This window comes from Falco naumanni, chromosome 3 (assembly GCF_017639655.2).
Source record: "Falco naumanni isolate bFalNau1 chromosome 3, bFalNau1.pat, whole genome shotgun sequence".
Taxonomy (NCBI): Eukaryota; Metazoa; Chordata; class Aves; order Falconiformes; family Falconidae; genus Falco; species Falco naumanni.
Genome location: NC_054056.1, coordinates 5,161,660 through 5,185,703, shown reverse-complemented (window position 1 = coordinate 5,185,703; position 24,044 = coordinate 5,161,660). Strand labels below are relative to the sequence as shown.

The following is a 24,044-nucleotide window of genomic DNA, read 5'->3' as shown; positions in this document are numbered from 1 at the left end:
GACCCTAAGCAAGGTCCTTTCCCACTCCCTTCCTTGCCCTTGCTCTGTCTCCTGCCTGCGGCTGTGACTTTGCCTCTGTAAAGGCTCTGCTCTCCCTCCTTGCAGACAGCCCATCGGCTCCAGTAAATGTCACAGTCAAACACCTGAAAGCCAACTCAGCTGTTGTGACTTGGGATGTTCTGGAAGATGAAGTTGTCATTGGATTTGCCATTTCCCAACAGGTACGGTGCCTACAGTTACCCAGTTTCAGTCATGTTCATCTTCACCCCAGGTCCCCTCAGTTTCCAAATTCTCTTGCTGTAGTTTAAGCCCATTTCTTCTCGTCCTGTCCCTTGTGGTCTCGGAGGGGACTTGGCTTCCCATCCTCTTTGCAGCAGTGCTTCATGTTTTGGTGGCTGCAGAGAGGAAAGGTTCCGACGGTCTCCACATCCGTGGTGGACAGGGCAGGAGGCAGTGGTCTTAGATGACAGCAGTGCACACGGGAGGCCTCTCCACCACTCTGTGCTCTCCTCTCTCGGCTTCCAGAAGAAGGACGTGCGGATGCTGCGCTTCATCCAGGAGGTGAACACCACCACCCGCTCCTGTGCCCTCTGGGACCTAGAGGAGGACACTGAGTACATTGTGCATGTCCAGTCCATCAGCATCCAAGGCCAGAGCCCTGCCAGTGAGCCAGTTCTCTTCAAGACCCCCAGGGAAGCTGAGAAACTAGCCTCTAAAAATAAAGGCAAGTGTGGGTGAGTTCCTATGTGGCCCCTGGGACGCCCAGGCAGCGTAGGGCTCTGCAGAGAGGAAAGCAGTATCCTGTGCAACGAGAACAGCTGGGTTAAACACATGCAGGGCCACGTGCCCTCTCACAGCCCCACGCAGACAGGCGGGATGCCCTGAGTGTACACAGCAGACGAGGCTGACCAGTGCACAAAGCGATAGAGAGATGTTGCCAAAGCCTGGCTGTTCATTTCTCCCATTTCAGATGAGGTTTAATAGACAAAGTGAGAAGGAGAAGGTTTCCAGACTGGGAGCTGTGTGTCTAGCATCCTTGCAAGTGGAGAATGCCGGGGAAATTCCTGAGAAGCCCATGAACTCGTGTGGAACTAGACCCCTGGATGACACTGGGCACAACACCGCTGTGCTCACAGGGTACCTGGGGGGGATTCGCTGAGCCTCCTCTGCTTAGATTCCAGGACAGCGGGGGAAAAAAGTACCCAGAGATTCCCATTTTTCTTATATTTCAAATATTTCTGTCGAATCACAGAAAGCTGAGGTGTGAAGGGACCTCTTGAGATCACCTAATCCAAACCCCTGCTCAAGGAGGGTCACATAGAGCAGGCTGTCCAGGACCATGGCCAGTTGAGTTTTGAGTATCTCCATGGAGGAAATCAGGGAAGTCCTCACTGGCAACTCCTTCCCTTGTTCCTCTTAAGCCAAACCAGATAGTTGAAGGTTTTCTGTCAGCAAGAATCTCTGATGCAAAAAGGGCTAGGGAGCACAGGGGTCTGGGATATAAAGGGTTACTGCCTGTTAATTACTATAAAGGACCCAGCCTGTTGCAAGGCTTTTGGCCATGGTTCCTCGGATGCTGTGAGTTCTTGACTCTTCCTGCTAAAATGATTTGGTGTCTGTAAATACTGAACTGCTGTTCATCTGAAAGCACTAAAAGGAGCACTGCTTCCCTCCCTGGAGGCCTGAACTGTAATCTTCTTAGCGCTTTGAAGCCAAGGAGGTGCATTACGCTCTGCAAAAAGGCCCTGCTCATTTCTGAATCCCATGGCTCCACTGAAAAATATCAGGCCAGGCTCCACGCTCCTGCGCTGGGAGAGGAACTGCTGAAGCATGCAAGGCTTTGTGACAGGCGCAGACGGCACTAACAGAGACCGGAGACAGAGCAGAGCGAGCCGCCACGGGGCAAGGTGACATGTGGACTTACCCCATGGCAGCTCCTCTGCGGATCCTCCCTTGCCCCAGCGCCCGCAGGCTGGCGGGGGCAGTTGCTGCAGAGCAGCTGCTGCCCTGCAAGCTCAGATCGCAGCTCGCATGAGTGACGGGCGAGGACTCTCTCCCTGCTAGCTTTGACCCTGACACATTAATGATGTGAGTCAAGGGCACTGTTTAGCAGTGTCTAGCGCAGCCCGAGCCGTGTGGTTCGGTTTCATGATGTCTCTTTCCCCTTGTGCAGATGAGGTGACAATGAAGGAGATGGCGAAGAAGAACCAACAGCTACGAGCAGGGGAAATTCTCATCATTGTTGTGGTGTTGTTTATGTGGGCAGGTCAGTTCAACCTTTCTGTCAAAAGCATGTAATATCCTAGAGACCGCTGGCTTGCTCGGTTTGCATGTGTAATCATGGAAGACCTGAAAAGAAAAACCCTTCCTCCCGTAAATTCAGCTGTAAGGGCGCCTCAGTTCCCTCTGCAGCATCACAAGTGGGGCAGTGCCAAAAGCAGGTGAATCAGTGGTCTGATCTGCTCCAGCAGGAAGTAGGTAATGGACTTGATGAACCAATTGCCTAATTTCCCATGGCTAATCCTGTAATCTCAATTTTTCCAGAATGCACTGATGGTAATGCCCTCAGCCTCCCAACAGGATGCCTCGAGCCCTTCAAATGATACAGGTCACTGTAATTATCTGGCTATTATATGACTCCAACTCTCATGCAAAACAGCAATTGAAGAGTCTCACTCTCAACACTCACTATTACATATACACTAAAACCCACTTCAGAATCAATTAAAATAATGGAAGCGTGGAAAGAACAAATAGCCCCAAACATCAAAACACCAATAAACCCAGATCCTCTCAACACCTACTATTAAAATACAAAGAATAGTATTTAGTAGGAAGAGGAGGGACAAGAGCAGAAATACATTAACCAAAAGGAAGGAAAAGTCTACATGAGCTTGGGACGGGGGGAGGAGGAAGGACTAGCGTTAGCTGAAAGCTGTTGTCCCCAAGAGTGCTTTGGAGCCAAACTTTCAGCAATCCTTTGAAATGCCCCCCTCGTCCTCCTTCCACCTTGCAGCCACTAATCTTTTTAATCCAAGCGGAGGTTCTGCTACAAGACGGCTACTGTAGTATATGATTTTACAAGCAAGCCCACAGGCCCAGCTGCAGCTGCGAGCACCCAGTGCTCTGGAAAGTACAGTAAAATCATCCCAGGGCCACTTTGCTGTGGGATGTGATGGATACAGGTAGGCACATACATTAACAGAGCACCAGATCAATGTGCTACTTCATTATGAAGATCCCTCACTACGTCTTCCTGTAATAAATACAAATATATAAATTAGATTTCCAAAGAGAAGCAAGAGTTTTCCAACATGAGTTTGGGATCACATTTCAACAGAGCTTACAGCAAAACGTACCTAGGGTAGATCTTGCTCGTATGTTTGATGCTAGTAAACATGGAGAGGAAAATGCCTCTGACTCCTGCTCTGTCTGCTTAGAAGGTCTGAAGTGGCCTTAGCCAGCCTCTCAGCTTGTTCAGTTTGGAAATTACACGCATGAGTTAATGGGAAGTAAAGTTTGCACATGTTCGATTTCTGTTTAGAGCCCCAGCGTCCCCTGGCTGCCAGTCAGCTGCGTCAAACATTAATGAAAGCACATTTACAGAGCACATTACCCAAGGGGGGATGGTTCAGGTGACCCAAGGAAATTGGCAGGAAGGGAAATTAGCACTATGGTAAATCTATGATCCGTAAAAGACAACCTTTATCGCTCTGTATTTAGGCCTCTTGTCTCAGTCAAACCACTTTCCCACACACAGAATTTTCCTGGGTCAGAAAACTGAACCACAATAGCACTGAGTGGCTATCGGCTCCGGCAACTTAACGTTATGCTCACCACTGAAACGATGTGGCCCCTAAAGGTGGTGGTCTGTCCTCTCTGCTGCTGTAAACTAACAATCCTGACTTGATAGGGGATGCATCAGTTTAATCCAACAGAAGATTCAGCCCATTTATACTAGAGTCTGCTGAGGCAATATATCTCCAGGGAGAGATATGAAGAGGAAACCAGTCACTGATCTCAGACCTGTCTTGAAAGAGGGGGATGGAGGAATTAACTGTCCTGTACAGTTCTGCAGTGAGAATCCAGTGCGATTCCAGCTGTGAATCCAGCTGACACAGAATCAGATCCATTTATAGTAATTTTTGCCCTCTCAAGTCCTGAGTTTACCATATATTACTTGCATTTCCAGAGACTGGACAGTAATTATTGCTAAAGATGATAACTAAATGAAAACCTCAACTAAAATGTTTCCAAAAATCTCTAGTCTATGAGCTTTTCAGCATTTATGTCAAGTTTTAGTCGTGCGCATACAAATTCAAATGCCCTGCCGGTAAAAATCATTAATAATTACATGAAGCAACTGAACAACCGATTTCAGCTCCCAGTTAGTATAACCTAAAACTCGGATCAGTGTCAGAAAAAGAAGTCGCTAATACCACAGTTTCCCTTCTAGACATATGACTTACATTAAAAAAGGGAAGTGGGTGGAGGGAAAATCTCTCTACATCTAGTGGGTTCTTCACAAAGTCACAATATATAAAAATCCCTTTCTAGCTCTTAACCTGCCCTGGCCATAACCTGAACAAATGATGATGTTTTAGCAAATGTGAACTGGAACCAGTCAGTGCCCCAGGCTCTGAACTGAGACAAGACCCGAGCTCTCGTGCTGTATTTTTGGTATTGTTCACAGCACTTTGCTTCTTCATGCCTCAGTTTTACCATCAGAAATCACAGAAGGCATAACTGTGGCAGATGTTAACCTGTCCTCCGAGGATCAGCCATTTGTTCACATACACAAGGAAGAATTTGGACCACTGTGTTTATCAGTAACACCTGGGGGCAGCTGCCATAACACCTCACTTTATAAAGCAGTTTGTGATGAGCTGGTGAGAGCTTTACATATGTTTTGCTATTAGGGGAGCTGGAATATTTTCCAGTAAGGGAGAAGCAGCATCTGCCTGGGACTGCTTAACCTCTGTGTTTGGAATCTGCAGGCAGAGAAGTTATTTGGTCAAAACGTCACATAAAATCTTCCGAGAAAGACATCTGCAGTCGTCTTACGTGTCATGGCTGCCCCTGCTTTTCTCATGTGCCTCTGTGTGTGGGAGGAAATTTCCACTGGCAGCTTTTGCTGCCGTCGCTGTTGCATATTTGCAGATGTTGTCCTGCTGCTCAAAAGGCCCTGGCTTGTACAAGCAGGTACGGTACCTGCCTCTCATTTGCCAGCTCCAGCCCGTTCTCTTCACCCCAGAGGAAAAAGATCAGAGGACACATTTTCACCAACCAAAAATTCCAGGTGCTCCTTGTGTTTGCAAAGCAAAGATCCCATTTAACTACACAGTTAGTGTTGATCACTATCCAAACGTAGGCTTAAAACACTTGTCCCATTTAATGACAGGGAAGTTGGAATATAATTAATCTTCTGTCCTTCTGTCTAACTAGTTTAGCATTAAATTAAGCATCGAGAAGGAAACAGCCAGAGGGCTGACTAGCTGTGTTAGAAAATGATCTTTAGGAGCAATTGTAAATGCCGCTGAGATCTCTACCAGAAGGCACAAAGCCGGCTGGCAAGCAAGGGATCTCTGATCTCTGCAGGCTCCAGGGGCTGAGCTCCTTTGTGTGATCACTAATGCTTTTTCCTGTTAGGGGTGATCGCCCTGTTTTGCAGACAGTACGATATCATCAAAGATAACGAGCCAAATAACAGCAAGGAGAAAGTCAAGAGCGCCTCGGAGAACAGCACTCCCGAGCACCAGAGCGGAGGGCTCCTTCGCAGCAAGGTGAGATGTTGCTGGCACGCAGTGGGGGACAGGGCAGACAATCAACTTCCAGCTGGGCCTCAGCTAAATCACCCCAAAAGTAGACTCCGTTAAACATCCTCCCTCCAGCTAGGATGCAGAAAGGAAACATCCCTTCACATCCACACGTGCCAGTACCACGGCTTCACTAGTGGTCTGAGCCTCCCAGATGCATCACAGCACCAGCATCTCACTCCCACCTCTGGATTAGCCTGCACATCCATCAGTAAAACAGATTACAATCCATATTTCTGGAATACCTGAACATCTTTGGAGGAAAAATGCACTGAGCGATGCTGCAGTCCTTGAGCTGCTTGGGTCCCTACTCGCCCAGCGGCCCCCTTGGGTGGCATGTGGTAAAGAGGGTATTACTCTTGCAATTAACTGATGAGCTGATCAGCAGGAGCATGGCTGGTAATACCCATGATGTTAAAGGTATGTCATATTCATAATGTAAGCAGACTCAAGCCTATAATTTGTACCAACTTATTTCAATTAACTTTCTTGTGTTTCTATTCACAATTTGCACTCTGGCACATCCCCACCACTTCACATTTACTTATTGTTTGAAACAGTCCGCTAATTCATGCTCATTCAGAAGCAGGTAGTGCTGAACCATGCCACCCTAAAGCCTCAGCTCTGGCCGTCTTTCGTTATCCTGAGGGGATGGGAACAAGAACTTTTCCAAAACTAAAAACTGACCAGCACGCTGCACTGATCTCTGATGTGGTTTTTTTCCCCTCTCTAGCAACTCCTATACATCCTTTCTTCCTTTGTCTCCTCTTCTCTCCTAGTTTCCAAAAAACAAGCCCTCAGTGAATATCATTGAAGCATGACAGCCTGCCATCTGATAGATGGACTCCATTCCTCACTCTCACTTTCTGCCTCTGAGCCTTGATGACTAGGGAGGTGAAATATTGTTGGAGCAATTTGAAAAGAGACCTAGCGATTGTCACTTGCTGGCATGCACCTCCTTGTCCATGTTCTGCAAAACATCTGGCCAGAAAGAAAAATCCTGCAAAAAACCCTGAAACCCAAACAATTAAGATGGAAAAGCATTAGTGAGACAGCTGCTGCCGGTGATCCTGTACCGGACTCACGAATCACCTGGGCTGAAGCAACTTCTCACGCACTCCTCTCCACCCTCACACTCCGTCTTCTGGAACAATTTTCCTGTCTTTGGAAATGTACAAGGTTTTGTTGTATCTTTATTTTGTCTCACTGTCACTCCATCTTGACAGTATTAACATGAGCTCAGGCATCAGTCACTGTCACTCCTCTCCAAGCAAGAAAGGAGGAAAGCTCATCACAGACACGACGAGCAACCAGATTTTGGCTGCTGTGTGCTCTCGGCTTGCTTTGTTCCATTGATGTGTGTCGTGTAACATGTCTTGCAGGTGGGTTTTTAAAACAAAACCAGGAAAAAAAAAAAAAAGCATACCCCAGTTTCCATTCCTACTGCAAGAACTTCCCTGGTTGTTCTCCAGTTAGGCTGCAGCACGTCTCTTGACACCGTTGCTGTCTCTCCTATCTCGCACTGGTGCTCTTCACCTCAGGTAATCGGGGCACGCCGAACACTGAGGCACAGACCAACATGAGGGGACACCAGAAGCTGTTATTTAGCTTCCAGGATAATTTCAACCATTTTCTTCACACTATTTTCAGCTGGGCCTGAGTCCACCACCAGTGTGATAAAAGGTCCATAAAAATGTAGCCAGTCAGCAAAAAAAGAAAAAAAAAAAAAAAGAAAAAAACTCATGATACCGGTTGCTATGCAAGGTCTCCAGTGGCAATAGCTATTTATTGTGAAAGGCTCTTGCCTAAGGGACCTTTTTCTGAGGGCTTAAGTTCTTAAATTGCTTCTTTTAGTAGGATTCCTGTGGGAAGGTCTGGTTCTCCCTACACGTCCTGTCTGCACTATTTTTGTGACGTTGTAATGTCAGGTATCTGCTGGAGGCAATCCTCCAGCAAAAGGATGACAGTGAACGGGAAAGGGGCTGGGGTTCTCCTCTCTTTTATTAAGTGCTTGATGTTTGTAGGCTGACAGGATCCCTGGGATTGCTGGTGCTCTGGAAACTGGTAGATCCAAGTCCATCACACGGAAAAATGTACTCTTTGCAGTGTGCCATGGGGTAGCTGTACTTATGTAATTACTCCACATGACCACTCCATATGCACTAGGGGATGAGGCAAGATCCTACTTATTCCATCAAATACCAGGACAGGTTGGCCTGAGTAAGGTTTTAATCTCGTTACAACTAACCTGCACTCAAGATGAGCCTGGTTTAAGAGTCCCTGCAAAGAAACGGGCTGGTAGTAACAGAGTTCAGCCATCTCTCCTCTTCCACTGCCACCAGCCTTTCCAAAAGAGTTGATGCGAAAGGCACTAGTAAGTCTGCTTGAGATGCGTTGGTGAACAAGCCAGGGCTTCCCTTGTGCTGGTTTCAGAAGGCAGGCCAACCCCAAAGGTCTCTTCAGTGGATCCTTTGCCAGAACATACTCCTCCATCACCAAGAGGGAGAGGTCAACACCTCTGATACAGACAGAGCAATAAACATTTTATAATGTACAATAAAAGATTAAAGGCATCTCCTGTGTCCTTGTAAGTCTGAATGTAGTAATATTTCATCTATGCAATATCTCATTAACACACACAATAGAACAGGGGGGTTTTCTCTGTGACTTCCCAGTGACTAACAGCATAAAATGTTTTCTCAGTGTCTGGGTTCACCAGAGTTCACTCTGGCTGCACGACAAGGGGGGGGGCGGGGGGAAGACTTGCAACATAAATAGCTCTACAGCCATACCTAGCAAGATTCTTCAGATAGGTCTGTTATCTCCTAAGAAAGAAATGTCATTTGGAATCCATACCCCTATAAAGAGAGATTTAGGACAGATGGTACAGCATGTGCAAAATGATAAGGGAGATGCTCTCTCATAATCCTAGAGCAGACAGCCAAGCAAGCAGCCCTCAGAAGCCTGCTAGTGAGGAAATTCAGCCTGGTAATTTGGCAGGTTTGGGGTGTAGAGGGTTGTGCCTCTGTTTTTAAAGACAGTTGTCCCTGGGAGTTCCCACCATATCCCCTTTCTTGCAGTAACTGTTGTTGTTCTCTAGTGACAGGTTTAAACTATTTCTTTCCTAACAGAGATGTGCTCGCTCCTTGTCTGGTAGAAAATAATTAAAATGTAAAACATCAGCATTTGCACAGAGTTAAGCATTCGCAGGCTTTAAAATTAAGGTAATAATGCTATTAGTAATAAGAAACAAATGTAGGCTGGCAGCAACTCAACTCATCGGAGAGGGACTCCAAGCAAAGTGATTCTCTTAAAGGAAATGTTTTCAGTAATTCTGAAGTGATGCAGTAAGCCCACACTTTAGGCAAAGGTGTTTCCCATTACAGCAGAAGAATTAGTTACGTCAGATCCTACTTTTCCGAGGGTCATCAACATCAAAGCTTTAACTGCTGTTTCAGTATCAGCTTCCACTGTAACCCATCAGTCAGAAACCATTAAATCTCTGGGACTGAGCCCATCTTTAGAATAGATACCTCAGTCTCATCAACTGTTGCCAAAAGATACTCCTGAGGTGTTTTACAGTAAATAAAGGGAAGACATCGAGAAAAAAATACCCCTAAGACGGTGCTGAGGAAAGTCATGTTGAGCCACAGAGGAAGACACCCTGAAGGCCACCCCCATTCCCCTGCCTGTTTTCGCCTGACTGCTGATTTTGACCGGTTGTTGGGAGGCAGGAGCTAGGAAAAGGAGGTTTCAATAAATACTAAAATTCAGTAAGTGGGAAGGAGCTGGCACGCCAGGGGTCCCAGAGAGCCCTGCATGAACTGAGACCCTGCTGATGCCAAAAGCAAAGGAAAGCATTCCTTCAGCCAGCTCCGCCGACGCCGTGCAGCCCCTGGGGGACTAATCCTGTTGATTTCCAAAAAATCACTGAGCAGAGACGATGGGCACAAGAAGGAGCAAGGAGCTGAAAACACAACCCTTTGCCCGTATACACGCAGCGCGTGTTTCAAGTGAAGCACCACTTGCCTTCATCCTTTCAAGCACTGTAATATTATGCCTACAAGTAAAATTTAGCCAATATATTCCTCCCCCACGAGTTTAGTAAAATGGAGCCACAGGAGGTGGTGTGGAGCAAACAATCCTGCACAGCGTGTCCTTCCAACTGACAACACACAGCATCATACATTTCGCACCACCTCCCCCCGTACAACAAGCAGCAGCACCAGCTCTGTTCTCCGTCTCCTCGGAGGAAAACGAGAACATTAGGCATTTTATCCCCTGACAGTTCAATGGCATCAGAGGAGGAAACACCTACACGACAGAAAGTGTTAGTATAATCTCAGCTGGTAATAACTTTCTGGAGGAGATGTAAATGGAGAGGAACAGACTGCTAATGCCAGTATTTGCCAAAGACATTAAAGGTTACATCACTCAAAAGTGTATGTCACAGCTGCGCATCCATTTTGCTGATAAAAATACGACAATCCATTGACTGAGTAGTCAGACTTCACTTCCCAAGGAGAGAGTTGAAGATTATACCATATGTTATACCAAATGTAATTTCCCCACATTTGCAGAAAAGCTTCCTAACGACATGTAATGAGCTATTACTGGCTAGTCTGGAAGCAGAAGCCTAGCTGACCAAATTCAATCAGCTTTCTAGCATTTGTTAAAAAGCTGTATGATCAACACGCTATTTATGCTAAAGTATCTTCTGTTTCCTCCAAAAATCTGGTGTCTATTAAATTGTCTGATGACCCTATAGATTAAAATTATTATGTTCCTACTTGTTGGTGCTTTAGCCCACACATCTCGAGGAAAGCGAGCTGGATTCTCTTTCAGCTCATGCACCAGCATCAATTTTGTTTAACTAAGTTCCAAATGAAGAATCTTTATTATTAGCGACAGAGCCAGGAAAGACACAGCTTGAATTTTAGATCCCAGATGGAGTCAGCAAAGCTGGCAGCCAGAAAAGCCATCTTTTTCTTTGCAATCTGAACACAGTGGATGCGGAGCCATTGAGTGGCAATAATGACATAGCCCCACGATGCCATTTGACACTTCACAGCACATCGCTGTCCTTTTTAACTGACAAAACCCCCCACATTTAGTGCCACCAACTGCTAAATATAATCTATTTATACCATCCAGACCCGTTCTGCAGAAGATGCAAGCAGCATGGTACTAGACATTCTCTCAAACCAAAGGCAGGATATTATCGGCTTCCACTGTTTCAGATTTCAGGACGTAATTTCTTCCTCCCATTTAGCATTACCTTATAGCACAAAAGTAGGAAAGAGTTGGTTAGCTTTTGAGAGGATGGCAGGAAAAAGAAAACCACAGTAGTTTTAATTTCAGTCTCATTGTTTTCTAGCTGCTGCTGCTGTTAGACTGCGATACATTGATGAATGTTATTAAATTTTTAATTTTAAGACATTTCATCACAGAGCTCACACAGGGCTTGCACAAACTCATTTCCTCCAGTCTTATCTGATATTGCTGGATTCTACTACAGCAAGAATCGTAGATGGAGCCCTTGGCTACAGTCTAGCAGCAAACATGCAGTATGTCCTTCCACAAAGGCTTAACACACAATCTCTCCCTCCCCTTGCAGTATCTCTACCATTCAGCATATATTAATCACAGTTGCAATGTCAAAGAATGAAATCTTCAGCCATGAGGCTGCCCAGAAGCCTAAAGTCTTTACAAAGCGCAGAGCTGCTCCATGGCAGTGTTCATTCCTGTGAAAGATTTACATTCACAAAGACCACAAAACACACACTCTGGAGGAGGTACCCGCTTCTGCCCGAGGTCCTCCAGCACAGGGAAGCTAGTCTTGGACACAGCACACGTACAGACACCATCATCCCGCTGTCATGGTAAGGTGCTGCCTGTTCAGAATAATATCATTTTCTCAGCATGGCTGAACTGGCAACAGAATGCCTGCTTTAAGAGAAGGATAATATAAATAACATCCCGACTGATATGCATCACTTAATAATCTCATAAAGAGATATGTAACAAAATCAAGACAGCTAGCATGGAAATCTCTGAGCACATAAAAGGCAACACCTCAGCATGCAGAGCAAAGGCAGCAGATTGCCTGTGGTCTTCCTGCCGCTCTGTTCCTGCCCCGTTCTATCATCGCTGATCAGCAGCGACCATCGATCACTGGCTGAGACGGAGCTTCGCTATCCCAGCAGTATGTGACTGCAACAGCTGCCGCCAGGCCTGCATTACTTCAGGGCCTCCCAAGAGCCAGTCTGTTCGTTTAATATCAGATAAACCCTCCAGCAGACAAGCCAGTCTGCTTTTGCAGGGGGGTGGAAAACAGGCTCGGCAGCCAGGCTCCTGCTAGCCCCGTTGCCTTCTCACAATGCCTGGAACAAGGAGACCTGAAGCAAAAGTCTTCCTTCATTACATGTTAAGAGAAGGTGGACTTTACAGATATGATGGCCACATGAAACTGCCACCAAGAGCACAATTACTCCTTTTTCAGAGAAGTCTCTTCAACTTACTATGTGGGATTCACTGCTTTAAAAGACAACAGCCACCATGTAACAACCCCCCCAACTTCCCATTCAACAGCTGCCAACGGATGTCGCCTTCTCTTTCTATGCGCCCTGTGAACAAAATTGACAGCAGTAAAAGTCACTTGAGAGGCCACGCTGGCATTAAGAAGACGGTTATCAACTGGAGAGGATCAGTTATTGACACAAAGCCCTAACACTGGGCACGCACCACCCATGCCTGTACAACCCAGAAAAAAAAAAAAAAAAAAAAAAAAAAAGACATCCCCTGCCCCACAGAATTGCTGTATATGGATTACTTTGTTAATGGAGGCGGTATTATCTCGGAGTTAGTGCAGTCAGGCAATGCCAGGCTCTGTTCCAAGCTCCGCTGCTTATCCTTTGGACAAATTACTTTGATTCTCTGTGCCTCAGTCACTGCACATCTAGGACAATGACAAACTTTGCTTTTTAAAGCCACTTCCTCCACTCCCATTTTGGATTTGAAAGGTGCTGCACAAGGGCAAAATAATAAAATCTATGAACGCGACACTGAAAAACATGAGTCCTGTTACCTAAGTTTTATTTCAAGATCACATTAGCCAAAAGTGTCACCAAAAAAATTCAAAATAATATAATAAAAATATAGTACAATTTCCTCCGTGAATAAACCTAATTTTCTCCCTGAACTCCACCTACAAACACCTAAAGGGCTCCTAAGGCTTGTGCAGGCCCTGCTAGCACCCCTGGGAAGAGCATTTTGCAGAAGATCAACCCATCTCTCTGTTCTATACATCCTCCAAATCAATTTGTTAGGGAAGGAGATGAAAGCAGCACAGAGGCCAGCAGTTGCTGTTGGATTGTGTAGCTTAAATAAACACGAGGTCACACTCTTCTGGGCAGTTCAGAAAGCAGGCAAGTGAAAGAGGGCAGCCTCACAATAACACAGCAGAAAGGAAAAGGACATCTAACAGGTGCAAAATGTTTATAAACTGAAGCCTAAATCTCATTAAATGTTTTTACAAGAAAAGTTACAAATTAAACAAGTAAAAACAATCAAAAAAGGCAAACTTTTTCAGGGACAGGAAGAACAACAAGGCAAGACATAAGCAAACCAGGTAAATCAACAGCTGCTCCTGAGTTTATAGTAAACGAACACAAGTCTGTCAAATGGAGGGGGACAGGAGCCACAAGCTGTTTTCACAGTTTAAAACCTCAGTGTTACTCAAAGGGATTGCAATCACCACAGGAGATTTAATGCCAAGGCTTAGGAGCAGGCTTTAAAGAAGGTTTTTCCACTTCAAAGCACATTTTCTAGTTTCCGTCACTGAAGTATTATGACATCTTCACATCCAACATGCAATCTTGCCTCTTGAACACCAACTACATTTGTTACCTGCTTTGAAAGGAGGTTGTTTTCAGAGGGTAACACTGATGCAAAACATAGAAGTTACCTACACAAACCAGATCACATTTAAATTGCATTTCAAAACCAGTTCCAAATGTTTCTAAAACATAGAAACTTCCATTGGCCTTATTAAAAACAGATCATGAAACAACTTATCAAAATACAAACCACTCAAAACCAGAACAATTAAAACCAACTCTAAATGCAGAAGAACCAGCACAGTCTCTCAGCCGCAAAATCAAACATTAGGAAAGGCTGTGACAAGGCTATGGTGGAAGTGGTCAGGAATGCTCTGGAAATAGTGGTGTCTGGCCAAGTTCTTGCTCACCCATGTGTAAAGCTGAACCTTTGGGTAGGTTTCCTGTTGGACCTTGGGTAATTGCTGCAAAAGTAAGTAAAACAGTTAAAACACACACAAGAGAAGTGTATGCGCAGCTGGAACAGCATCTTCTTGGAAAAAGCCTTCCTCATTCCTTGGGGCTTGCAGCTGGTACCTAATTTTCTTGTTACGAAGTTTTAAAAGGGAAACCACACTGTAAGAAGGCACCTTGTAAGTGACAACATGGAAGTTTAAAAGACTGTCCTTTCAGGAACACTGCCTTGTGCTTTATTACCCTCTTTGCAAAGCGCTTTCTCCCTGGCCCAGCAGAGAAGGCTGAAGGCTTGACTACACAGCAGTTTACAAGAAGGAAATTTTCCTCACAAAGTGCTGTACACACATTAAATACTCTCATTTGCTATGTCTAAGCACGTTCTGAAGAAACAAGACAAAACACCATAAACTTTAAGCAGTCTTATAGGAGTAAGATTAAAAAACAAATTACATTTCAATAAGCTTGGTTATCTCTGCAGGCCTTGGAGTGTTACAAAGCTTTTCCACATCATTAGAGGTTGCTTTACCCCTTCTGCATTTTGAAAAAAACAACTCTGCTACCTTATTTTTTTCTTATTTGTGCACAGGCATCAGCATAACTCAGGAAATAGCATTTATAAACTGCAGACCCATCTGAAGGAACATGAACAACCACAGGGGTCATTCCCACTATCAAAAGAGTTTGGAGAAGAAGCATCTGGGTTGTCACATCCACAACACCAAGACTTTCATTTCTACAGCAGTTGCTCAGCAAGAGCAGCTAGTGACCACACAGGTCTCAAGCCAGCAAAGCAACTTGTTTGTGCCAACAGCTGGAGAAGAGATACCTCTGTTACACTCAACGTATATTTATCGTAAAGCTCAGAAAAGCTATGCTGTGACTGGATCATGCAGGCTGCTCCCTAGAGGTCTTCTAGGTCAGAGTTACAGGGGTCACGGAGCTCCAAACTTTTACTCATTGCTCAGGTGCTCCAGTACTACTACCTTACAGGCAGTGTTACTGTGTACGCAGAACAGGCACCTCTACCCAGAAGAGTAGATCTGAAGGCCTCGCACAGCAAATCCTTGGCAAGAGACAGCTCAGCAGAATGCAAGAATCCTTGAATTCTTATCACAAAATATGAAACAACCATCCTTACAAAACCATAAGAAACAACCCCCAACCTTGCCGTAGCATTTGCCCTTCTGCTTGCTCAGGGTAAGTCCTACAGCTTAGTGGAAGGCAACTTCCCTGGAATAATGCCCCTGCTGGACTCCACTGTTTCAAGATTCTCTCGGTACAGAACAGTGTGTGTCCTTGCCCAGTCGAAACTCAAAGTTTTTTCCATCCTGCCACTGCAGTCATGTGATTAATGTGAATCACGGCTCTGCGTAACACTTCTTCCTTTCCAGGGAACATAACGTTTCTTGAGCAAATCCAAGTCTCCTTCATAAACTGCTGTATCAGCTTTTATTTACCCAAAGGAATAACTTCTTGTCAAAAAAAAAAAAAAAAAAGATACTTCTAGAAGAGATTTCAGAAGTGTTCTTGAAAAATCCACCTTTTGGGGCTGCATTGTTTAGGAAGGAGGGAAGCACTCCAAGACAGCCAACAAAAGGCAAACTCTCACCATCGCACAACAGTCCACATTGTCTGCAATAAGTTGATGCAAGATGTGTGTCTGACTAGAAGAAATCACAACTTTTCACAAATGCTTAGCCTTCCTACAGTTAAGTTCCCCTCCCCTGCCATTCTGAGTCCCAGTCAAAATGGGTCATAGAAAGAGGGGTGTCATTTCCTACTGCCAGGGGTGCACCCTTCACCCCTACACCTGAGGGAAGACAAGAAGTTGTGCAAACTACCACCATGACTCATGAGTACTTCACACCAGTAAGAGGTTTGAGCTCCTCCACAAGAGGCAAAGTCGCAGGAGCAGACTAACCCCGTCAAGTATTTGGAGAGAGCTGTTATCTCAGTGCCTCACCTAACTATCTAACCCGGGGCTCAGACTAAGAATCCTTATGGCCATTACACATGGGGAAAGGAGACAATGACACCCTAAATCAGTTCTGTTCCATGGCAGTTCAGTTTAAAACATTTCAATTTCCTTCTCCTCAGGTACAGTCCATTCTCCCTCCTTCCCCAACAGCTGAGACCATACACATTTAGGATGAGATTTTCCAGGAAGTTCCACCCTCATTTAGAAACCAGGAGCCCTGATTATCTCAGCAAAAACATGTGATTTGCCACTAGAGAAGACCCTGGACCAGTCCTGGGGACCAGGGAGTATCACGCTCCGCTAAGAACAGCCAACTCCTCCCACCACTGCCCTCGCCATAAGCCTCCTTGCAATCTGCTTTATCAGTTCCTACCCCATCCCCTACTCCAAACCCAATTTCACATCCCTCTTACAATTTAGCATTCGTAGGTGGATTTCATTTGCTTTGAAGTGAAAGCAAATTTGAAGCCCTCCTAGGCTCAGCCATAAATTTAATTCCTCCTTTATGTCAGCACAGCCCAAATCCTGTACCTTCCCTGAACACTTTCCATTCAAGCAAAATTATTTCGGGCAGGTAAAAACTGTTTCAAGATTAAAGTTTTTCCTCAGCCAGCACAGTACCAATCCACAGATCAGACTTTCAAGGCAGAATCTGCTAGCGCAGCACTCATTTGTATTTCACAGATTTGTTTCTCCTTATGTTCCCTTACACTAGTCTCCCCTTCCATCACCTTAAACCCAGTGTGTCTGGTTTTTTAAAGATATCAATCTTTGTTATTACAGTAAGACCAGATGGTCTGTGACTCTTTGTAAGGTATTTCCTCCTCCTCCTCCTCCTCCTCCCTTTGATTCAAGAGGGATCCAAGAAAATAATTTCTCAGGTTTCTCCCAGGTTGTAAGAAGTCTAACAAAATTGCTAAGCATCATAAACCTTTACCAAACAAATCAAGCCTCAACGAGAACTGCTGGTGGAGTCCTGCTAGCAGGAGCACTCAGAGAAAGCAGTGGCTGGAGGTCAGACAGGAACCACCCCAGGTTCCCAGGTACCCAGGGGTGCATAATTCTGCCAAGAGTGATCCTGCTCAAAATAACATGAGGATATATGTCTGAGCAGCAGGTGGCACGAGCACTATCCCATATGCACAACCGCAATGTTAATGACCTATGAAAGCAGAGCTCCTGAAGTACAGATGTTTGGGTGGAAACTAAGAGCAGGCTATGTTTACGGAGGGAAATGCTTTTTCTATTAAGTTTGCCCTTCCCCTGCCCACTTAAAAATGGGCCTATCCAGCTACACACATTGCTGAGGACAAAGCTAAGCAGCAGAGTGCTGACATACAGTGCCAAGAGTCACAGTTATAAAAGTAGGAGCCTCATTATTTCTGTAGACTGATACAGACTACCCATCAGAATTGCCGAGGAGGATCTCATCAAGAAGGATATGATTCTATTTACTGTTGGATAAAGGGTAATAATGAAGTGTGAACGCTAACAAATGGTCAGCTGGCAGAAATCTTGTGGTCAATTATCAGTTTCAGCCACCCATTTCCAAGCAGATGTTCAAATTGCATCTCATCTTTACATCTGCTACAACACAGCCTCAGCAGCATTTAGATTCCAATGGGAAGCTGCAAGTAAATGTATCTATTCAGATTTAATATCCTCTAGAAACTAGAATGAGAGGAAGCACAGCCCTAACCATAGGTCATCTCCCAGCTCACTCGAGATGGCTAGATGTGAAAAGTTTACTCTGAATACAAAAAGATTTCTTCCAACCAGTCTGTGTTCAAAGATTGCACACGTGCCAGCCAGTGCAACCTTCAGCACAAAATCACCCAACACAGATATAAGAAAGTTGTATTTATAGCCTACAAGTGCAAGATACCATGCAGATAAGTGATAAGACAAAACCTCTGCTGTAGCCAGCCTGTAATTCACCCAGACAACAGAAGAGCAAGGAGCAGGAGACAGGATACAAGGAAGAACAGACAGATTACGTAAAAGAGGGGATAGCAAAGTCAAGCACTACCATGAGACAAATGCCAGGAGATTTGCAATACAAAACAGAGCTGAAGATCTGTAGCAGCAATATATTAGTTACCGCTTCCCAAAGGGAATTCCCTTGAGGACTCTGAAACCTGCTAATTTTCCTTTAGGAATTTCTTGGGATCTCTCTGCATTTCTGCATCTCCTACACAAACGATATGATATATGAGATACCGCTGCGGATCCAGGTGCACTGAAGTACTACACAGGGTCAAAATCAGCCCACTGAGGAGGTTTTTCTGTGACAACTGGGGAAGCCCACGCTGTCTGTCAGGCTGAATTCCAAGCCTACAGCTATTTGGAATAAGAGAGGTTTGCACTAATAGGAAAATCAAATTGTGTGCATCACAGACAACGTTCTTCCCTGGCAAAATAGATCTCTATTTCACTCACCAGCCTTGTTCATTTGGAGCTCCTGCCTGATTTTCTGTGACTCAGAACATACGTCTTGCATTTTTAATTTGAAAGGAAGAGAAAACAGGCCATTTTAGCTTTCCTTGCATAGTCCCCTCTGCATTACTTATGCTGTATTCATACTCTGGGAAGCAGCCCTGTGGCTATGCAGCTGTTCGTGCTGCCCAGATAAGTGCATGCTCCGTGCAATGAGCCACAAAACTGTCAGTTTCTTATAACTCTCAAGAAATGACAATTATTGCTTATGAACGCTCAGAATAACCCCAGTGGGAGGCCACCTCTAGAAGCTACCAGAACACTCTTTACCCTTCAGAACATCCCAGTTTACCCATCAACCTGCCAGATACTGTTCTTCAGCTGATATCCATTGCTGCTCTTCACTTTAAACCTCCATAGCATTCCTGATGTACAGCAGCAAGCCCCCTGTATAATGTTTCCCAGGTATCCCAAATTGTGAAACTCATCTGAACCAGTCCTGGAACAGGACTGATTGCTGTACAGGAACTCACTGGTGGTAGTGCTAGCAAGTATAGCAGACACTTTTTATTTCCCTATTTTGAACAAGGATGTTCAAAACATCAAAGAATACAAGTTCAGCAAGCCAGGCCTCCTGCTAGGATGACTGTCCTCCACCCTGCCCTCCTTACCAGGACAGTCTTACCCCATCCCATCGGGGGTTACCAGGTGCAGGAGCTACAGTTTTCTTCATAGGGATGTGCACACTCTGAATATAAATGTTCCTTTTGCTCAAGTTCTGCTTCCAAAATGCATAGGTGTTGTTTCAGTTTTTAAAATAAAAGACAGTGTTAATTTTTTTAGACAATTTGTCAAATTAGGTTACATAAGACTTTGCAGAAGTCCTGCAGGACTACTGCAGCCATGAACTTCTTGCAGCACTATTCTGTGATTGCAAACATAAAAGTATTTATTCGAATAAAGCTGCAAAGGTAACACACTGAGAGCAAAGTAGGAGTGAGTGTCAGCTGAGTGAACCAGCAAGTGCCTGTCCTGACTAACAAGCCAGGAACCTGCAGCGAGCCCTCAAAACCACCAGCTTTTCACTTTACTCGAGGCCACACTGGGAACGGCAACACACGGAACATCTGAGTGCCACAAGTCTGCAGCGGCCACGGGGACAAACCACTAAACTGACAACTCCAGGCCCTGGAGTGCAGGGGTGAGAGCAGACAACCCCCCCTGCACAGCACCCGGAGCTGCTCGGCTGCTGCCATCTGCCGGAATCACTCCAGGAGGAGAGGAGCCAACAAGCCAAAACAGCACAAACATTTCTTCTGCCCTGCAGACCACTTGCCCAGGACTGTCTTAGCAGCCTTCTTTCCAATTTTGATCAGCCCTATGTTCTTCCTCCTCTTACAGCACCTTACAGGGTAAAATATTAAGTGCTTCCCCCTCTATTTCAGTGCATCTTAAGAAAAAAATAAAAGATGAAACCAGCAGCACATGACTAACCAAACTGGTTTAGGAAACTACTGGGATATTTTTCAAAGTGCAAAGGCATTTAGAGGCTCCTAAGAAATTACCTTTCTTCCTCCTCCTGTGGCACAGGAATAACTTCGCCAGGTTTCTTCCCACTGATTGTCTCTTCCTGCCCAATCTGGCCTACAGCTGTATCACTGAACTAGAAAGGTAAGGAAAAAGGGATTAACACCTAATTTAAAAATCATTCCATGTAAGTCTCGCTTAATATAAAAATCTCACTTTCCCCCACTTGAAAAACCTTCCCTCACTGTGTAAAAATGCACACCTGTGTGCATATGGACATTACTGCAAGCACAAATCAAAAGGAATGGAAATAAAAACATTTCAATTACAAGAATTAAGATGTGTGTTTACTTTAATGGTGTTTGATGGCTGTTCAGGTTCTGTAGATTCCCCTTGATCATCCTCTGGAGTGTCCAATTTCCTTGAAAAACAGATCTTTGCTGCTTTGGAAAGTTCTTGGTTTCTGGACCCAGAAGATGGTGTGGGACACCTTGGCAACTCAGGTGCTGAACTCTCATCAGCTGTACTCTGGCCACAGGCAAGGTCAGAAGAGGACACACATCTTTCCACACGATCACCACAGAAATTAGACTCATTCCTGCTCTTAGACACATCCCTGCTCGTAAAGGGAGTCTCTCCCTGGCAATCCACACCCAGGCTTTGCTGGCCATTAGACACCAGCCCCTCCAACAACTCTTCGAGAACACGGCTAGTAGCAGCTTTATCATACTCCAGGCAATCGCTTATGATTGCTTCTGAAAATTCTTTTTCAACTTCCTCCCAATAATTGGCCTCCAGAGACTGATCTACACAGTCAGCATCAAATGGGCTAAGACTCAGAAGCTCCTGAATGTCAAGGTCAGACAGCATGCGAGTTACTTGGAGCGACTGCAGATGGTTCTCATCCAAAGTAGTGTTTTCATTCACAAGTCTAGGATGACACTCAGAAGTGACTGGAGAACACTCCCTGGGCAGAGGTGCATCTGGTTCCTCTGCGATCTCTGAGGTTACCTTTGCATCTTCACTGATAACTGATGCCCCAGTACAGCTGCTGCTCTCGCCCTTTTCAGTCTCTCCATTTACATTTTGGCTCAGAGTGCTCTTTCTAGTTAGGTACCGCTCAGACTCCATGCAATCATCTGCCAAGATTTCCTGGATCTCTTCCTCAGTGTAACTGAAAGGAGAATTCCCTTCTTCACCGTCTGACGGTTCCAACAAGGAGTCATCTGGCTCACTATCATCAAAACATCTGGTTGTATCTAGAGAAATTACTACATCGTTGTATTGTGATGCAGGACTGGCAACAAGGTCATCATGGCCAGTATCATCCAGAAAATGAGGGGACCCTTGAAAGCCCACAGAACCTGGGGAGGAGAGCAGCAGTTTCTCTGAGGGATCTGGAATGCTACAGTGGTGACTCAACACACAAGCTTTCTTAGCTGACTGCATGACCTGAACCTGCTCTGCGGAATCCAACAGCCTTTTGGCCCTGGGAACAGTATCACAAACAGTAGGTGTAGATTCGTGACAAAGGCAAAGCCCAGAGGCCTGAGGGGACTGGTCATCCATGCTGCTGTCTTCCTGTGCCTCAGTGACCCTGTGCCTGCTGCTTTCAGCTCTAGAAGTCTGTTCTGAAGTTCATCTGATCCTGGTGCCCTCTGAGCAGCCCTTTGACAAAAGAAATCAGCGGGAGTCAGCTCCAACACGCCAGCAAAAACAACATCCTAAATAAAAGAAACTCAGTTGTTTTCCAAAGATGCAGTAATATAACGAGGAAGGTCAAACCACTAGCTGAGGCACAACAGTTTTAACTCCTCGATCTCTGTTACCTCTGACCATTTTAGGTCTTAACAACATATAATAACCACCAGTCCTTCATTCCATGAACGTTCTCACGCACAAGGTTGTTTGGCTTTCTCAAGCACAACTGATACAAGCCCAAATCATCAACACAATCTGTACCATCTCCTCCAAAGCCGCTGTAAATCAGTCACCCTAACACCAGATAACAGTACGTACAAATTACATTCTTTACGACCTTGTATTTCAAGTACAGAGCACGCTTTTAGTATTAAACAAAGCTTCACAAGTGTCTCAACCCCCACCTTCATCCTTTAAAGATACTAATGTCTTTTTTGGGTTAGGAAAAACTGAGCAACGGAAGAGTAACTCTGTCAGGGAGCTAAGAGGACATTCAGCACTGTATTAGTCACTAACACACTCATACAAAACATAAATTATAATGAAAGATCAGAAGATAAAGAATCTTCCCATAAAATTCAATAGTTTTAAGATATTCACAAATAAAACCTGTTTTCCTCTTAGTGAAGACTCACACTAGCATGAATCTTTTGACTTAAAAGCCCTGCACTCGACTCTCACGCAGCAGGAGAATCTGGACTAAGGAAAGGTATTTCCTGTCCTCTTTGGCCAAGAAATTTAAAGGAATAACTTTTGTCTTTCTGTTGCTTTGACTACTTACTGCTTTCAAAAAGAGGTGGTGGGGGGTGTACCTACTCCAGGAATAAAACCCAGGCAGTTCTGCTGCTTGCTTTTGTTATTCTGTCCTAATAATAAAAAAAGCAAGCACTTTCACAATAATGCTGTAACCACACTGAAGGAAGAAAATACCTCAGGAACCCGCTATGTACGTACAGTATCTATACAAGAACACATGGAGTCATGAGCAGTCCTCACTAAATAGCACTTGCCTGGAGTTCTGTAATTCAGCACCACTGCTCAAGTGCTTCAAAGAGAAACAAAAGACAAACAGGAATAAATTAAACATAGATTTAGCCCTACAGAGTAAAGCAGTCTGATAATCAGCTCCTAACCGATAAAGACTTGGAAGAGAAACAAATGTTTTAAGCCTTTTTGCTGGAACTGGCTTCCAAAAAGTACATTTGGAGATGTTCACGTGCTCAGCTTGTAGAGAAGGAAATGGTTTCTTTACTGCTGTGACCTTCCCAAGCCAACTGACTGCAGCCTACGCTGGGTCTGTACCTTCAGCCCTACATCAGCTGGTTCTGGACTCTGATAACTATGCAATCGATGATTGATAAACCCAGACAGAGCCCCTTGCCATTTTCTGTAGTAGCGTGTTGGGTTCATGGACTGTTCAAGGATTGATACCAGGGAACGTTCTGTAAGGGTTGAAATCACTCAAACTGATGTAAGCCAAGGCCGCCTGCTGCCAGTCTCTCACTCTGTCCCTCATTCCAGCACTGGTGCTTGTACAGTCAGACCAAGCTGGAGCCAGCTCCCCCCCCAGCTGCAAAAGCACCAGCATGGATGGGCCATTCTACCAGGGGCTGCCAAAGGAGGGCTCTTTGGAGAGTTACACATGCTTTACGTGGGTTTCTAGCACAATTCCAATAAATAACAAGATCAAAATACAAAGCTATTGAGAAATACAGCTCTGCCAAGGCTTGTGGACTGGCCACCTTGCCTCATCCACTCTCTGCAGCCACACACAGATCTCACAAGCCTGCAGGGCTCCACTGCTGTGGGATCTGCTCCCTGAAAAGGGCAGGGGGCACCTGCTAGAGAAAACCATCACAGGCCACAGGGCACCAGCCCGCTCAGCCGAGGTCTGCCCACCGCCTGGGTTGCCTTCTTCGAACCAGCAAAATCTCGAGGCGTGGGGATCCCGCTCCCACCTCACCCGAGAGCACGAAGGCAAACGCCAGCGTTACACCTTCACAGCTCCCTCACCTCACCCTGTCACGGGCCTACCCGCGCCGGCTACCGGCTTGGCCCTAACGGCTGCCCCTACCTCAACGGCCCCGCCCCGAGGGAGGGGCCCGGCCCACCCCCTCCCCCCGGCCAGGCCAGACACTGGACGCCCCCGGCCCGGAAAGAGGAGTGGAAAAAAAACCCCAAATAAATAAACAGAGAGCTACAGTAAGTCAAATGAACCGTCGAGGCCTACGCGAGGCCGATCGGCGGAACGAGCCACTCTGCGCTCACCCGCCGCCATCTTAACGGCGTGGG

At 45.5% G+C, this 24,044-nt stretch overlaps 2 protein-coding genes across 4 annotated transcripts in view; one reads left to right on the top strand and one right to left on the bottom strand.

The window, feature by feature from the left end:
* Positions 1–8,380, top strand: part of FNDC5 (fibronectin type III domain containing 5) — an 18,051-nt gene extending 9,671 nt beyond the window's left edge. Inside the window, exons 2-6 of the mRNA XM_040587894.1 lie at positions 106–221; positions 526–724; positions 2,174–2,266; positions 5,650–5,783; positions 6,596–8,380. Coding sequence (XP_040443828.1) covers positions 106–221; positions 526–724; positions 2,174–2,266; positions 5,650–5,783; positions 6,596–6,637 — 584 coding nt within the window. The 3' untranslated portion in view covers positions 6,638–8,380. The remainder of the gene's footprint in view (positions 1–105; positions 222–525; positions 725–2,173; positions 2,267–5,649; positions 5,784–6,595) is intronic.
* LOC121085272 (S100P binding protein) overlaps positions 1–24,044 on the bottom strand; it is a 27,648-nt gene extending 3,604 nt beyond the window's left edge. The window contains exons 1-3 of one of the 3 annotated variants that reach the window (XM_040587796.1): positions 22,534–24,044; positions 20,403–21,719; positions 20,090–20,187 (exon numbers count right to left, since the gene is read on the bottom strand). In XM_040587796.1, the coding sequence (XP_040443730.1) occupies positions 20,090–20,187; positions 20,403–21,620 (1,316 nt within the window). In that variant the 5' untranslated portion in view covers positions 21,621–21,719; positions 22,534–24,044. The other 2 variants (XM_040587797.1, XM_040587795.1) reach the window with 2 other exon arrangements.